This window comes from Rattus norvegicus, chromosome 16, assembly GCF_021556685.1.
Source record: "Rattus norvegicus strain SHRSP/BbbUtx chromosome 16, alternate assembly SHRSP_T2T, whole genome shotgun sequence".
Lineage (NCBI taxonomy): Eukaryota > Metazoa > Chordata > Mammalia > Rodentia > Muridae > Rattus > Rattus norvegicus.
In genome coordinates this window covers 6,410,162-6,426,600 of record NC_141549.1, presented here as the reverse complement: position 1 = coordinate 6,426,600, position 16,439 = coordinate 6,410,162, and the positions used below count along the sequence as shown (strand labels likewise).

Below are 16,439 nucleotides of genomic sequence, written 5' to 3'. Positions count from 1 at the left end.
TCAGCCAAGATCTGAAATAGGAGGGAGAGGAGTCCAGCCCCGAGGATACCCACACCCTGGGCCCCACTCATTAGCACTGGCCTGCCCCAACCTGGGACTCTGAAGGTACAAGCACCAAGTTCCCACAATGCCAAGCCCAGTGTGGTGCCTTGTGTAGGTTCCTGTAGTGTGATGGAAGCCCCATCCCGCGTCTTGATTCTGCCCTTGACCAACTCACCTTCACCCTCAAAGCACAGGATTGGCTATTATCTCAGGCCCTGCTCTGGCCCAGGCACACCCCATAGCTTTCAGTACCCTACTGATCAACGCAGCACCCTACTGATCAATGCAGCCATGCTCCTCCCACAGGGCAGCATTTATCTCAATGACTTTGCTCGGGTGGTAAGCAGCGATCACGAGGCAGTGAACGGTGTCCTGCACTTCATCGACCGTGTCCTGCTGCCGCCAGATGTGCTACACTGGGAGGCTGATACTATCCCAATCCCTCGGGTATGTCTGGGCAAGCACCTACGGCTGGGTTTGCAGGCTGGGCTCCCCTCTTCCCACCTGACTGTGTAACTCATGTGTGTTCTTTCTTTCCCAGAGAAATGTCACTGCTGCCGCTGAAAGCTTCCAATACAAGATCTTTAGCCGACTGCTGACGGTACTGCCCTCGTGAATGTGGGTCTGCCAATGCGTGCAATGTGAATGCGTGTGTGTGTGTGTGCAACGATGTGTGTGCAATGTGTGTGCATGTGTGTGAATGTCTGCATAGTGTATATGTGTGCAATGTGTATGTGTGCACAGTGTGTATGTGTGCAATGATGTGTGCACGTCTGTGAATGTATGTGTGCGTATGTGTGCATAGTGTGAATGTGTGCAATGATGTGTGTATGTGTGCAATGTGTGTGCATGTCTGTGAATGTATGTGTGCAATGTGTGTATGTGTGTGTGCAACCTTTTTCTGGGAACAGATGTGCCTATGTGAATTTCCTTGTACATCGTAAGAGCCTCCCAATGTGGGCACACATGAGGGAGTGTGCAACTAAGGTGTGTGGAAAGTTACCCTTGCATGGGTGACCATAAACAGTAGCTCCCCTACCCACAATTTTATATTCAGTCATGTTGGCAAGATGTCCCAGTGAGTGGACCGCTCGCTGCCAAGCCTGAGCACCTGAGTTTGCTCTCTGGGACCCACGTAGCAGGAGAAAACCAACCCCCGTAGGTCTCCACATGTGCAGTGGCAGTCGTGCTCTTTCCCCCAAGTCTCATACACACAAACAGAAGCAGGTTAAGTATAAAAACATTAAACCAAACGACCCAGAAATAGCTCAGGTTTTAAAAATATTCAATATTGATATTTGTTTTTGCTGCAAATTATTTAAAAATGTTCATGGTACACGATACTGGGTTTTATAAAGAATATTTTTATACAAGCAGACATTACATGTTTGTTTGTTCCTTGATTCCTTCCTACCCCATTCTGACCTCTTCCTTTTTAACTCTTTCATTCCTCTCGACAGCTTCATTCTTACTTAAGTCACATATACATGCGATTTTATGATTCTATCCGTAATCTAGAAACCACCAGTGAAAGAAAAAACACACAATATTTGTTTTTCTGAGACCTGCTGAATTCACATAATGTTATTATCTGCAGTTACATCTATTTTTCTGCAAATATGTAGCATTCTTTATTTTGAAAAAAATACTTTACATGCATAGTGGTTTTTAAATTCCTTATTTTCATTTTATGTTCATTGGTGTTTTGCCTGTACGTATGTCTGTGTCAGGTTTCTCTGAACTGGAGTTACATAGGAGGAAGGAATTGTCTTAGATCTAAGGCAAATTCTATGTGAACTGCCGTGTGGGTACAGGGATTTGAACCTGGGTCCTCTTAACTGCTGAACCCTCTCTTCATCCCTATTTATCTCTTACTGTCCCTAGTTTATAGATAATACTTTGTCCCAGGTAAGAAGTATATGTATGATTCATACAGATGGTTCATACATACGGTTCTCTGTAACTTAAGGCACGTGCAGGGTCTCTTCCGACCTGCAGATGAGAGAAAGACTGCCCAGGATGTCTGCCGACAAGCCTGGCTAGTTATCAGTACCTGGGTCTCTCTGGACCTCCGTTCTGTGGTCCATCCTCATCTCTAACTGTCACACCATTGCTCAACCCACAGGTGGCTGGCCTCCTGCCCATGCTTCAAGATGCATCCCATCGTCCCTTCACGATGCTGTGGCCCACAGATTCTGCCCTGGAAGCCCTGTCTCCTGATCGGAAGAACTGGCTCTACCATGAGGACCACCGTGACAAACTGGCGGCCATTTTGCGTGGTCATGTGATTCGCAACATTGAGGTGGGCACAGACCCGAGCTTTGGTCCCTACAGCCTACGTGCTCAATTCCAATCACATCTCCATTTATTTAGGCCTCGGCATCTGATCTACCCAACCTGGGCCAACTCCGAACCATGCACGGAAACACCATCTCTTTCTCCTGCGGTCTTGCCCGGCCCGTGAGTCTAGGGAGAGGGCGTGGTTAAGGAAAACAAGCAGTGGGGTTAGGGGCTGCAGTGCCCCTGACCCCTCCATCTTCTCCCTTGAGGGCGAACTCATGGTAGGTGAGAACGAGGCCCGCATTGTGCAACGGTACTTGCTGTTTGAAGGGGGCCTGGCTTATGGCATCGACCAGCTGCTGGAGCCACCTGACCTTGGTGCCCGCTGTGATCGCTTTGAACCCCAGCCGCTTCAAATGGTGAGGAAGGCCTCAGGGCCAAAGGTGCACGGCAGGGGTCAGCCTACCTGTCCTGTCCTGCCCACCCACCTGACCTTGTAGTGTTGGCCTCCATCTCCCCCAGAAGACTTGCAGCATCTGTGGACTGGAGCCACCCTGTCCTCGGGGCTCACGGGAGCAGGTAAGGGGCTGGAGGCTGAGCTGAGGGTTGGGGTAGAGGCGGGGCACATCAATCAAGCTCAGGTAGTGGCCTAACTCCTTTTGATCCAGGGCAGCCCTGAGGCCTGCTGGCGTCACTACTCCAAGTTCTGGGCAACTCCTCTGCACTCCATAACCATGCGTGGAGGTTCCTGGATAACGCCTAGTTTTTGGAACCGCAACCACATGGGTAGGGGTTGCCACCGCAAATGTGTCACCACCGTCTGGAAGCCTAGCTGTTGCCCTGGTCACTATGGCGCTGACTGCCATGGTAAGTATCCAGAGGGTTACGGACAAGCTGACCCGTTTCTCTAGTTCCCAAGATGGCCGAAGACAAGGTCATCTCCCTTTAGAAAGGATATTGGGGGCTGGAGAGATGGCTCAGAGGTTAAGAGTACTGGCTACTCTTCCAGAGGTCCTGAGTTCAATCCCCAGCAACTCCATGGTGGCTTATAAGCATCTATAATGGGATCTGATGCCCTCTTCTGGCCTGCAGGTGTACATGCAGATAGAGCACTCACATATAAAGTAAATACATTTTTAAAAAGGATATTGGGGTGCTCTAGGGTGGGGGGAATGCATAAGAAGCCAGGTAGGAATACAGAAGATTTTGTATCTGTTTTAGAGTGCTGGAGGGTTTGGGTGTCCTCTGGGTTTGGTGTGGTCTCAGTGGTGTGGGGACACGAGAGGACTGATCGTCCTTGAAGAGTCTTGGCTGGCACTTGGTAGGGCACAGATGGCAGATGCTCTTACGAGAGTCTGGTGACATTTCACATCTACACTATGCCCTAGCTTGCCCCGGTGGTCCCAGAAGCCCCTGCAGTGGCCACGGTGTGTGCCTGGATGGCATAAGCGGAAGTGGGCAGTGCAATTGTCATCTGGGTTTTGCCGGGACAGCGTGTGAACTCTGTGCCCCGGGTGCCTTCGGACCCCAGTGCCAAGGTAAGCCATCTCTTCTCCGTCCCATTCTACCCTGCCCCATCTCCTTTGGCCCGTGTATCGACTTGTCCTTCTCCCCAGCATGCCGCTGTGCCCCACATGGGCGTTGCGATGAAGGTCTCGGGGGCTCTGGCTCCTGCTTCTGCGATGAGGGCTGGACTGGGCCACGCTGTGATGTGCAGCTGGGTGAGTAGCCCTTGAGCCTGTGTCCGTGCAGCATCTGTGGATATACACTAGTGCATGCCCTGGCTGCACACCCAAGGGTGGATGGGAGACACAGTGGCTAGGAGGGCAGCTACTGACCTGATCCTCTGGGATGGGTCCTGGGACAGAGTTGCAGCCCGTGTGCACCCCGCCCTGTGCACCCCAGGCCGTGTGCCGTGTGGGCAACAGCTGTGAGTGCAGCCTGGGCTATGAAGGGGACGGCCGTGTGTGCACAGGTAAGCCGTGACTTAGCAGGTAGGATGCCCTAGACCACGCTAGGACCTGGCTCAACCACTTCTTCCTTGCCCCCAGTGGCAGACCTGTGCCAGAAGGGGCACGGTGGCTGCAGTAAGCACGCCAACTGCAGCCAGGTGGGGACAGTGGTCACCTGTACCTGCCTGCCTGCCTATGAGGGTGACGGTTGGAGTTGCCGAGCTCGCAACCCCTGCTTGGATGGCCACCGTGGAGGTTGCAGTGAGCATGCCGACTGCTTTAACACCGGCCCGGTAAGCAGGAGGGGAGCCAAGCAGCCTGTGTGCAGAGGCCCCACTCTCCCAGTCCCTGTGAGATATCTGCTCTCTGCCTGCAGAACACGAGGCGCTGTGAGTGCCATACCGGCTACGTGGGTGATGGGCTGCAGTGTCTGGAGGAGCTTGAACCCCCTGTGGACCGATGCCTGGCAGAGTCCTCACCGTGCCACACAGATGCTTTGTGCACAGACCTACATTTCCAGGGTGTGCTTGCTTACCTACCCCCGTCCCACCGCGGCATCCCTGGCTAGTTACTGTCCTGTCAGTCGCACACCTTCTTTCTTTCTGCAGAAAAACAGGCTGGTGTCTTCCACATCCAGGCCACCAGTGGCCCTTATGGCTTGACCTTCTCAGAGGCCAAGGAAGCCTGTGAGGACCAGGGAGCCGACCTTGCTTCCCTCCCTCAACTCTCTGTGGCCCAGCAGGTACTCAGGCCTCAGGGGTAGGAACTAAGCCTGCGGGCAGCCCACTGGGTTGGGCTTTCGTCCCAGCCACTCCTGCCTTTACAGCTAGGTTTTCATGTCTGCTTCCTGGGCTGGTTGGCCAATGGCTCTGCTGCCCACCCTGTGGTCACCCCGGCGGCAGACTGTGGTAATAATCGTGTAGGTGTAATCAGCCTCGGTGTCCGCAAGAACCTCTCGGAGCGCTGGGATGCCTACTGTTACCGTGTGCGAGGTATGTCCCTTCCACCGACCTCTCCCTGCCCCTGCCCCTGCCCCCTGAGGTCCTTAATAAGCCTCTGTGAGCTACTGACTCTCCTTTCCTGCAGATGTGGCTTGCCAATGTCGGGTCGGCTTCGTGGGTGACGGGATCAGCACGTGCAACGGGAAACTGCTTGATGTCCTCGCTGCTACTGCCGACTTCTCCACCTTCTATGGGGTGTGCAGGGGCCGGGCCTCAGAGATGGGGATGCAGGCTGTTGGGATCCCTAAAGAGCTCCCCCACAGCCCCATCTCCTCCTCCTCTCCAGATGCTGCTGGGCTATGCCAATGCCACCCAGCGAGGTCTTGACTTTATGGACTTCCTCGAAGATGAGCTCATCTACAAGACACTCTTTGTTCCTGTCAATGAAGGCTTTCTGGACAACATGGTAATAGGAGGGGCTTGGGCACCTTGCTCTCTCCAGCAGGCTCAACCCAACAGACCTTGCTCTCTGCTCGTAGACGCTGAGTGGCCCAGACCTAGAACTCCATGCTTCTAATGCCACCTTTCTGAGTGCCAATGCCAGCCAGGGGACATTGCTTCCTGCCCACTCAGGTCTTAGTCTCTTCATAAGTGACACAGGTCCTGACAACATTTCTTTGGTTCCTCTGGTGAGTGGCTTCAACTGCATTGCAACCCTACTGACTCAGCCCTTGTTTACCTGCTGGGCCTGACTGCAATTTCTTTGCAGGCCCCGGGGGCAGTTGTGGTTAGCCACGTCATGGTGTGGGACATCATGGCTTTCAATGGCGTCATCCATGCTCTGGCCAGCCCCCTGCTCACGCCTCCCCAGCCTGTGAGTACAGGAAGGGGGAGACAAAGCCTCAAAGGGTGAAGCGAAGTCCCTGGCCTAGTCCTTGACTTTTCCTTTCTCCTTACAGAGGGCAGTGCTGGGATCTGAGCCGCAGCCTGTGGCGTTAAGTTTGGGGGTTGTGATAACTTGTGGAACGCTGCTGGGGCTGGTAGCTGGAGCCCTCTACCTGCGTGCCCGACGCAAGGCTCCAGGCTTCAGCTTCTCTGTCTTCCAGGTGAAGAATGCTAGGGGTGGGCGGGCGGCGGGTCCTTCTGTCTTGTTTGGGGGTAGGACCTTATCAGTCAACACTCATCTTCCAGGCAGAAGATAATGCTGATGATGACTTCTCTCCATGGCAAGAAGGGACCAGCCCGACCCTGGTTTCTGTCCCCAACCCTGTTTTTGGCAGCAGCGACATCTTTTGTGAACCCTTTGATGTGAGTATGGGGTGGGAGGTGTGGTGGGATGTGTGCGTGTGAGGACTGACTGTGTGGTGGGATGTGTTCGTGTGAGGACTGACTGTGTGTGCTGGGATGTGTGCGTGTGAGGACTGATTGTGTGGTGGGATGTGTGCGTGTGAGGACTGACTGTGTGTGCTGGGATGTGTGCGTGTGAGGACTGACTGTGTGGTGGGATGTGTGCGTGTGAGGACTGACTGTGTGTGCTGGGATGTGTGCGTGTGAGGACTGACTGTGTGGTGGGATGTGTGCGTGTGAGGACTGACTGTGTGGTGGGATGTGTGCGTGTGTGAGGACTGACTGTGTGCTGGGATGTGTGCGTGTGTGAGGACCGGCCCTGGGCCTACCTTTGCTTAGCTGCGCCCTGCTTCTCTCTTTGCAGGATTCAGTCCTGGAGGAGGACTTCCCCGACACCCAAAGAGTCCTCAAGGTCAAATGATGGGCTGGAGCATGGACGACACAGACTACTTTTATTGTTTGTCAGGGTGGCTGAAAGGCCGATAGTTTGTCCAGGACAATAAAAGCGCCCTCAGCGGATGTGGGCCATGTCACCAAGAAAGGGTGTCTTCATGCAGCCGGTGCACAGCTGGTCCATCCAGAGGGGCGCCTCATGCTGCAGAGGTGTGCGGCGTGGGTAGAACGTGAAGTCTACACTGTAGTTGAGCAAGCAGCTGAGAGAGGCCATGTAGAGGTCAGAGAAGCGCACGAGACGCCTGGAGAAGTAGGTGGGGTTGTGGAAGGTGCGGAAGATGCTCCCAAACTGAGCGTTGAACAGGGCCTTCGTGATGCACCTAGAGGAGAGAGACATGATAAGGTCAGTCAGCCAGCGTGCAGAGAAAAGGCCGCACAGGCTTCCTGCCACGGCCGCTCCCCGCTCACCTCAGCTCTTGCCGCTCCTTCATCCAGGTAGCCAGCACCTGCCGTGACTCAGCATCCTGATAAGTCTGGGGAAACACGGACGGGGGCGGGGCGGGGGCGCGGTTGAGCATGCGGCCAGGAGGTGCGGCTGCAGCTCCAATCCACCGGCTCCCCCTCTTTGCCCTGTTGTTGTCACCTGCATGCGTTCCAGCAGCCCCGTGAGAGCCTGCTGCCAGGTCAGCGAGTGCATGTACTGTTCTGTGTTGATGATGCGGATCTCGCGCTCCAGCTCAGGGATGATGGCTCCCGTGCGCCAGCCGTGCCGCAGCATGAGATCCTGGGGGAAGAATGGGAGACAGACCTCAGCCCACCTGGGGGGGCCCAACGGCTCCCCCCCCCCTCCCTCCCTTCCCTGGGTAAAAGTCCAACCCCCTCACCGCCAGGTCACTGTAAAGGTGGTCACCGAAGTAGAGCACACGTGGCCCTCGCCATTCAGTCAGACGAAGAAAATCAAACAGGTTTCCCTGGGGAGCAGAGGACTCTGCTGAGCCAACTGTGCTCCGGGATGGCTGTGGGAGCCAGGCTTGGGCCTGCACCAGTCCTCCCAACTCTCCAGAGGCAGCTAAAGCCAGCCGGATGCTGGGCTGCCCTTTCCCGTGGCCTCCCTGATCTGTGGCCCTCACTGCTTCCCACTTCCAATGGGGGCCCGGGGGGGGGGGGGTCCTGCCCGCGGCAGAAACATCTCTCGCAAGGGTGGATTGGCCCTCACTCAAGGGCCGCTTACAGTGGCCTTTCACCTACCAAGGCAAGAGCTTTAGTCCCTGTCTGTGAGAAGCAAACCGCGGGGAGGGCCCCAGGCCTCACAGCAAAGGGCCCTGAAGTTCTTGTAAATCTCCTCAGTCTCCACCCAAGGGACCTGTGGACCAACTTGTAGAGCTCACTGCCAGACCTCGCGCTCCTCCCGCTCCAAAGGCAGGAAAGATGAAAATACTGAGGCACATAGATAACCGTGGAGTGGGGGGCAGAGGGGCCAGAGGCTGGAAGTCCAGCAGCTACCAGAGGCGCCACGCTCCGGGGTGGGAATGCACACTCAGCGAAGCACAATTCACAAAGCAGCTCAACTCAGAGAGCTGGAAAGGGGTGCGGTGGGCAGCCATGCAGGAACTGAGCTGAGAAGACAGACGAGAGGGGGGCAGCAGACAGGCTTTGGGGGATGTGGCCCCTAGGTCAGAAATCAAGGGACAGCCGAGGAGAGATGGGAAAGAAAGACTTAGGGGAAGGGTCCTGAGAAGTAAACTGGCCTGATACACAGTGTCAGGCCTGAGAGACGCCAAGAAAGAAAGTCACCTTCCCCCAAAGAGGGCTGCCACAGTTGGATGCTAAGACAGCTCAGAGCTGTGGGCACCTAAAGGACTTGAGATCAGTGTGCAGCCATGTAGGATGCTGGATGAGAGCAGCAATATGCCTGCCAGCTGACCCGAGGCATCTCCATGATGCTCTCCTGGCCAAGGCTGGGCTCCCAGCACCATCTCAGCTAAGATTTCTGTGGTCCAGCCTGGGCTACCAGTGCTCCAAATCTGGCCTCTCTTCCTAGCTACACAGAACATGGGGATGGGTGGGTGGGGGGTGTGTGCCTCAATTCATAAACTGTCTCCACAGGCCCACCTCAGGGTTTCAGTCAGGCTGGTTTGGCCTGCAGCAGTGTTCAGTGACAATTGTTCACAGAAAATCACGGTGTAAGTGGGGGGCCTAGAGGTGATGAGGCCAGGGCTCCTAGGCCACTGTGCAGACATGTGACCAAAAGGCCACGCTCTCCTTTCGTATCTGCTAGTATATCGCCTAGTATCTAGCTTCCTTTCTAACAGTCCTGCCCTGGTGCCATTGGCTCTAGCCCCATGGTGCAAGCCTGCAAGTTTAGGAGGCTGCCCTGTACAGTCCAGGGCCGCCCACCAGCCACTGTCCTTACCTGCCGATAGATCTTGCCCTTTTCTAAGCGAGTGATCCGGTCCCAGTGGAGGGAGCCCTTCTCGTCAAGCTTACGGAAAGGCCTGCGTGAAGGGCAGAGAGCCCGATCTGTAGTGTGTGACAGAGCCAGACTGGGTAACCTCCTCCTCACCCCTGAAAAGGCCCACCCACTCAAGTGGGGCACGGACCAGCAAGGGGGTGTCTTTACCTAAGCACATAGAGTACTTAGTCAGGGCCAAGTGAGCTTTGCGCCTGCGTCTTCTCCTTGGCACGGAGCCTCCGCCCTCCTCCCGCAACCCCATAGTCCCTGCCGTGCCCATACTTGCGCCGGTCGGTGAAAAAGTTGGGCTTGTCTGCCTGCACGATGACCACATCGAAGAGTTGGCGCCAATCGGGACCCACCATGTGCCGCATCCCTTTGTCCCTGTGTGGAGGTGGCACTGGCTAAAGGAGGTCTGGGAGGGGTGCTGCGCCCGCCAGCCTCGCACCCCTCCCCCCAGGGCCTGAACTCACACAAAGCTGAAGGGACTGTTGGTAATGAGGAACAGCTGTTTCCCATGGGCCACCAGGCGGCTCAGAACCGCAAATGTTTCATCCCCTCTCAGGATGTACTTTTCTGAAAGGGAAGATGGGTCTGCCAGGGCCAGTCCTGTGACCCTCAGGCAGGCTGCAGGAAGGACTACTGTCCACCCTTACCCATGTCTTGCTCAATCCACTGGTACATGAGGCCTTTCACATGCACATCCCGGATGGCATCCTGGTGGGGGCAGGGGGACAGTGAGGAAGGCCTACCATGTCACAAACAGGTTTTGTCTCAGCTAAGGGACAGTCCCCACTCCTCACCGTCACGTCCTTGTAGAGGTGTACTTGGTCAAACTCTAGGCCGTGGCCCAGAAAGTAGTCCACCACACAAGACAGCAGAGCCATCTCTGGGAGTGAGAAGATGTCCATGAATTGCTTGATAGAAGGGCCCTGGGGAGGGAGTCAACTCTCAGCCACTACTCCGAGGACTAGAGACTGAGGGCTATACTTTGGGACACTGGCCACTGCCTCACAGGAGGCTGGCACCCACATCAAAATCCCTGGTCTGGGTGCTTTGGGCAACGGCAGGTGGTGTGGGTTACCTTGCCGTAGAAGCCGCTCATCTGGTAGAGTGGGATGTGCTGGGTGCCACCGTACAGGTCAACCACCTCATCATCGGGCACAGGCTGGAGGCCCCTGAGTTGGGAGGGGTGAGTGAGAGGAAAGGTGCCCTCAGCCCGAGTCGAGACAAGGGTATAACATAGGGAGAAGGGTAAGGTCAGGGCGCACCCGGTACTAACCTGTAGGCTGTTCCCAGTTGTACATAATGGAAAGCATCAATCTTCATCAGAAGACTCTGGAAGCAGGGGGCGGGGCCAGTGGTGAGGGCGGAGCCAGTGGTGAGGGAGGGGCGGGGCCAGTGGTGAGGGAGGGGCGGGGCCAGTGGTGAGGGAGGTGTTTGTTACTGGTCCAGCTTCTCCAGGTACCTCCCAACCCTCAACAACAAAACCTCCACTGGATGGTGTTGGGGGAGGGGGGAGAGCTACAACTGAAGCGAGGATGGTCTGATGAGGAGAGATGGAAGTGGAAGAAGCTAGCCCTGTTCACATCTAGTCAGGAGTGGTCAGTCAGTGCCGAGCCACTCACCTTCTGAATGTCGTAGTGGAGACCGCGGATGGCAAAGCTGGGGTCATAGTCGTACTTCCGAATTCCCTCAGGATACTGTTGGGCAAAAAGCCAGTAGCAGGGGTTGGGGATTTAGCTTAGTGGTAGAGCGCTTGCGTAGGAAGCGCAAGGCCCTGGGTTCGGTCCCCAGCTCCGAAAAAAAGAACCAAAAAAAAAAAAAAAAAAAAAAAAAAAAAGCCAGTAGCAGTGCCAGCCCCCAGCCCCGGATACCACGGGAACCCCAGGACTCAGTCTGGGCCATAGGTCACGCTCCATCCTCTTGGCCTTACCTTGTAGTGCTCTATCAAGATGTCCCGGGCAGCACTGAAGATCTCAGGGTGCAGTGCGTCTGCGTACTGGGCCAGCGTGTAGTCGTAGTCAAAGCCGTAGACTTCGACGTCGCTCAGGCTGATCTCATTGTTGGCATAGATGGCTGCTGGGTTTAAGAGGCTGCAGACCTCAGGGGGCAGAAGGTCTAGAGGGAAGGAGATCCAAGGCAGGACCGTCATGATCGTCTCATTTATGGCAAACAGCAAAAGGACGTGTGGCTACCTGTCCCCAAGTGCCCCACAAGACACTGGACTATGGCATCTTAACTATCACAGTAAAGGACAAACAGAAGGAGCGGGCCGCGGTAAGGCAGAACTGGCAATGGGCTAGCCTGCTTCCTGAGGATTGGGTCAGAGTCACAGGGCTCCCTTTTCTGTTAATCAATCACCTGCAGTGCACCACGTATTCTGAACCTGGGTCTCTCCCAGGCTGGTTACTAAGTCCTACCGGATGGGGGTGTATGGGAACCCTGTCTAAGTGCATCACTGCTCACCTGCCTCACTTTCCTTGAGGTTACCTGCCAAGGGCAGCATGCAGAGACTGAGGGCTCCTCCCAGAGGATGATTGCTCTCTTTTGACCTGACTGGAGGCTGCAGCTATGAATGTTGCTTTTCCACTTTGCCCAGGGCTGGGGATGGGGCCCAAGAACATTACAGGGGCAGAGCGCCCATGAGGCTGCCAATTTGGAACACCTGCCATGCCCTGGAGAGTAAGGCCCCTCTAATCGGATTTCTCCTGCTTGCCAGACCACATAATGACATTCCCTGGCTAAGGCCAGGGAACATTGCTAATTACCACAGGAGGAACATAAGACGTCGGGTTTTGGGGACACAATCCAGCTCTCTTCTGGTGATAGTCACAAAAGCCTCTGAAAGATTCACAGAGGGAAGCTAAGCCCTGCGCTGTGCCAAGAAGGTTCTGGGGCCCTAGGCTTGCCTGCCTTGTGTTCCCCATCCGGAAAGCTGGTAAAGTGGGTGGGGAAGTGAGCCAGGCAGGATCAGGTAGGTCCTCCTTCTCATGTCTGCGAATTCAAGAACGTTAGCCCTGGGCTAGTTTCTTTTAAAAGGGGGACTAAAGCGGGGACCAACCCACTTCGTGCAGTATTTCTGCCCTGAACCTATACAATACACAAGATCAGATGCACCTCTGAGCTAGAAGCCCTGCCCTGGGGATCCCCTTGGTCACTTCTAGAGCAGGGGGAACAGGCAGGACTCGGCATGGTCTCATAGACTTGATGTCCGAGCCTCCAGGGAATCTGTCAGCCACACCAGTCCTGATCATGAAGCAAAAATTTCTGGCTCCCCAGCGCGTCTCGTGGCGGCTGCACTGTGCATACGCCTCCTGTACGTGCTGAGCTGTTGCCTCAGAGGCCCCTCTGGAACACAGGGCTCCACCCCCATTTCCTTTAGTGTCAAGCACAGGGTGTAGGTGTGGGAACAGGTGTGGCTGGTTCCTCCGGTGGCCTCAGGCAGCTCTTCTGAAGATTCCCGAGCGAGGCTCTTCGCCCGGATATGCTCAACACACACCTCTCTCTAAAGAACCGCCTCAGAGACACCCCTTACTGCTGTCTCGAGGACCCTGGGCCTCAGCTGCCCACCTCGCTGGATATTTCCACAACCCTACACTCCTGGATGTCAACTTGTTTGCGTTGGGAAGCGTAGACATGGCCTTTGTGGGTCCAAGCTTGCAGAGTTCTCACTATGTCTTGCCACTGCTTTTAAGGGCTCTCTCAGGGGCATATAAACCTTCCTGGAACAAGGAGTGTGGGCAAGAAGCACACAGGGCCTGCTTACCGCATTTCCGGACCAAGAAAATCATAGCTTTGGGTGCGTGGGGTAAGCCGGGAGAGGGTATGCCATGACCCAGAGGTAGTCTGCTGTGTTTGTGACTTTACTGTCTAGCCCTCCTTCAGGTTCTAGGGCTCCGGCAGTTACCACTCGTGAGTCTTAAAACTCAACTCCTTCCCTCCTCCAGTCCCATGAAGTCACATTGCCACCTCCAGTGCCCAGAGAAGAGCTAAGCTCAGGGAGGTGAGGGCACCTGATCAAACCACCCAGACCCTGGCACCGAAGTTGAGATGCACATTCAGGCCACTCTGCCTGTTTTAATCACCCTTCTGTCCAGCCTCCTCATCCCAGGAGGCCAAGCAGTGTAGGTGATGGTCCTCCATTGCTCTCTGACGGGCTACGAGCCCTGGCAGTTTTGCTCAAACTCCTTCAGAAAACCTAGTGTGGTGGTGGTGTTAGTGTGTGTGTGAGTGTGCGTGCATGTGTGCGTGGGGGGTCAGGGTTCAGAAGCATGAAGCTAGCTCACCCTGGCATGGTAGTGGAAGTGGCCCTGCATACAAGAACCCAGAGGGCCTATAAGGGTCTGAAGGCACAGAAGGGTCCCCCCTCCCTCAGGATATTCTCAGTAGCGCCACCATCCCACCCCCTCTTGACTGCAGCTTGTCAAGAGGTGAACTCTGGCCAATGTCCAGCTCTCCTCACAGCTGGAGTGGAAGGCCTAGCCCAGTCACAGCTGGAATCTCCCTGTCAGGGCCACTCGGACTTATCAGACAAAGCAAGCCTATCACCCCTGTGGCTTCCTCCAGAAGCTCAGCAGGTTCCTACTTGGTTTGTCCTTTCAAAGTCATCAACACAATCCACTGAGGGTCTTCAGAGGGTGTGAGGCCAAGGGCCACTCTGCTGGGCAGTGATAGGGGCCACAGCCCAGACCACATCTATCTGCTGCAGTGGCAGGGCCCCACCAGACCCACCCAGACAAATAGGCAGATGTTCGGCACTCAGATCTCCTGCCTCATCAGCCCATTCCAAGGGAATGATTAGGAGAGGGTTAAGTGCCTTGTGCAGTTCTAGCTGAGACTATAGCAACTCCCCCTGGATTTCGGGGGGTGGGTGGGATGGGGGGCTACGGTAACTTTTCTGTTCCTCCAACTGAGTGTTTAGAGTGTGGTAGACCATAGACCGCCAGAGGCAAGCCAAAAGGTACCTGCAATGTCCGGCTGGTGTCACCTTACATCGTGCCATCTGTGAGCACGGATCAGCCTTTGTCCAGACATTGCAACTAGGGGCCAGAGGAAAACGAGGGACTGGGAAGGTTTTTACCGCTACTGCCCGCAGACTAGACCCAGGAGCAAGACCATAGGGGCCGCGTGCGCAGCGGCCGCTCCAGGCATTCCAAACTCCTGCCGCCAGAAAACAGACCCCACCACTTGCCCCAGGAGTAGCGCTGCTCTGCGGAGGCACCTCCTAAAAACCCGATGGAGCCTTTTCTAAAACGCCATTTGGCCCTCAGATTTTGGGACCCCGGCAAGCCCCACCAAGCGTCCTGGACCCAGGACGGTGTCCCGGCCGTCTGTTGGCACCGATCGGCAGACGACCTACGGCGCACTGCCCACCCGGGGTCACCCACCGTGCACCAGCCTCCGCATGTCCTGGTAACGAGCCCACAAGTGCGCGCTGAGGTCCGCGCCGTCTGCGGGCGCCGAGCGCGGGGTGCTGGGGCAGTGGGCTCCGGGACCCGGCGGGCCGCAGCCAGGGCAGGAGGGTGAGGACGAGGCGGCCCGCGGTCCGCCCTGGCCTCCGCACAGCAGCCAGCGCCTAGCTGCCGCCCGCAGTCCCGCACCCGCCATGCCCCCTGCGCGCTGCCCCGGCCGCCCTCCGCCCGTCCGCTGACCCGCCTGCCCACCGCCCTCCGACTGCCCGCCCGCCACCGTGGCCGCGTGCTTCTCAAGGCGGCCGGCCAATGGGGGAGGCGCGCGGAGCCCGTCGGGCCAATGGACGCACCACTCAGCCCAGGGGTGGGAGGTCCCCAGGACGGGGCGGGGCGGGCTCCGACCTCCGCCTCCTTGTCCCCAGCTCGGCTCAGGGGCTCTGCGCCCCCCTTTGGTCATCTCGGTGGCGATGGCGGCACCTTTCCTCCCTTGGGCGGGAAGTCGCAGAGCTTAAGAGTCCGGGTCTCTGCGAGGCCTTGGAAGGGCTGAGGAGCAAGAACGCTGGAGTGTACATCTCGTCCTTCACCCCAGGGTCTTTTTGTCCCTCTCCTGCGCTTCTGTCCCATTCTTTCCAGACAAGATCTCCTGCCCCGGGGCCTCCTGCCCCTGCCCCAGTTTCTGGCTGACTGCACATTCCACGGAAGCCTAGGCCGCTCATTCTCCTACAACCGTGCCTTCAGAACCAGTCCCAAGCTGACTAAGATCACTTGGCCTGATGGGCGGCTGACGTGTGTTGAGGCAGCATTTTCTTTGTATTGCCTGGTACCCAACACAGGTGATCAACGTAACCTGGAGCCTATCTACTGGGCGTACTCTTCTGGCTGTGAGCCAGGATCCTCCTTGCAGCCTCCTGGTTTTGGCCTCTGCAAACGGATGGGCCGGACCGTACAGGCCCCCAGTTGAATCACCACGGCTTTTTCAAGCGCTGTCTCAATGAAATTCTTTTCATTCCATCCGCTTCTGTTTTCGTAGCTTGCAGTGTACACCAGGGAAGGCTGGTCCGGCATCCAGGGCCTTGGTGGTGGTGAGCTACCCAACTGAGCACGCGTGGTTGTTGGGTTTAAGGTTGTGTGTAATGTGTACATTTGTAATTCGCCTGTACCTAGACAGAGGATCTGGTGTGCCAGATTCTGGTCTGGGTACTGGTAGTCATGGATACCAAAGGGTGGGCTCATGGTTGGCTGAGCCCTCTATAGGTCCAATAACCTAGGTGGGCTGTGATGACCTGGCCACATGTAAAGTTCTTCCAAGTGGATGCACACTCTACATGTTCTAGTCCTCAAAACCAAGAGAAATGGCAACAAATGCCAGCCAGGGGGTCGCTGTGTGTGGCTTCTTCTTGGCCAGCCTTCCCGGAGGTAGGCACAAGGCAGGCTGCCCTTAGTCAGCTGTTTATGACCCCTCCCTTCTCTGTCCTCATGGATCCCCCCACTGCCTCTACTCCCTCCCCAGTAAACCCTCTTCATACCAGATCTGTTGCATGGCATAATTTTTCTTGGCATGGGCCGGCCGGGCCCCCTTGTTGCGTTGTATTTCATAACACCCACAATGTGTCATTTA

General features: G+C 56.1%; 2 protein-coding genes across 9 annotated transcripts in view; one reads left to right on the top strand and one right to left on the bottom strand.

Annotated features, from left to right (window-relative positions):
- Stab1 (stabilin 1) overlaps nt 1–7,103 on the top strand; it is a 30,747-nt gene extending 23,644 nt beyond the window's left edge. For 3 of the 8 annotated variants that reach the window (XM_087587298.1, XM_087587295.1, NM_001427304.1), the window contains 21 exon segments: nt 349–489; nt 584–643; nt 2,168–2,344; nt 2,416–2,502; nt 2,592–2,741; nt 2,845–2,901; nt 2,991–3,189; nt 3,711–3,860; nt 3,939–4,043; nt 4,190–4,297; nt 4,374–4,567; nt 4,651–4,795; nt 4,883–5,016; nt 5,101–5,266; nt 5,361–5,470; nt 5,562–5,681; nt 5,755–5,904; nt 5,985–6,089; nt 6,175–6,321; nt 6,407–6,523; nt 6,927–7,103. In XM_087587298.1, the coding sequence (XP_087443424.1) occupies nt 349–489; nt 584–643; nt 2,168–2,344; nt 2,416–2,502; nt 2,592–2,741; nt 2,845–2,901; nt 2,991–3,189; nt 3,711–3,860; nt 3,939–4,043; nt 4,190–4,297; nt 4,374–4,567; nt 4,651–4,795; nt 4,883–5,016; nt 5,101–5,266; nt 5,361–5,470; nt 5,562–5,681; nt 5,755–5,904; nt 5,985–6,089; nt 6,175–6,321; nt 6,407–6,523; nt 6,927–6,983 (2,679 nt within the window). In that variant the 3' untranslated portion in view covers nt 6,984–7,103. 8 annotated transcript variants of the gene reach the window in all.
- Nucleotides 6,996–15,075, bottom strand: Nt5dc2 (5'-nucleotidase domain containing 2). Its single transcript, NM_001009271.1, is given in 14 exon segments — nt 6,996–7,335; nt 7,424–7,488; nt 7,599–7,739; nt 7,840–7,926; nt 9,369–9,450; nt 9,690–9,791; nt 9,881–9,983; nt 10,064–10,124; nt 10,211–10,339; nt 10,492–10,585; nt 10,690–10,745; nt 11,036–11,110; nt 11,344–11,528; nt 14,798–15,075. Coding segments are annotated over 14 exon segments (1,662 nt in total). The 5' UTR covers nt 15,018–15,075; the 3' UTR covers nt 6,996–7,073.
- Nucleotides 15,076–16,439: the final 1,364 nt, after the last annotated feature.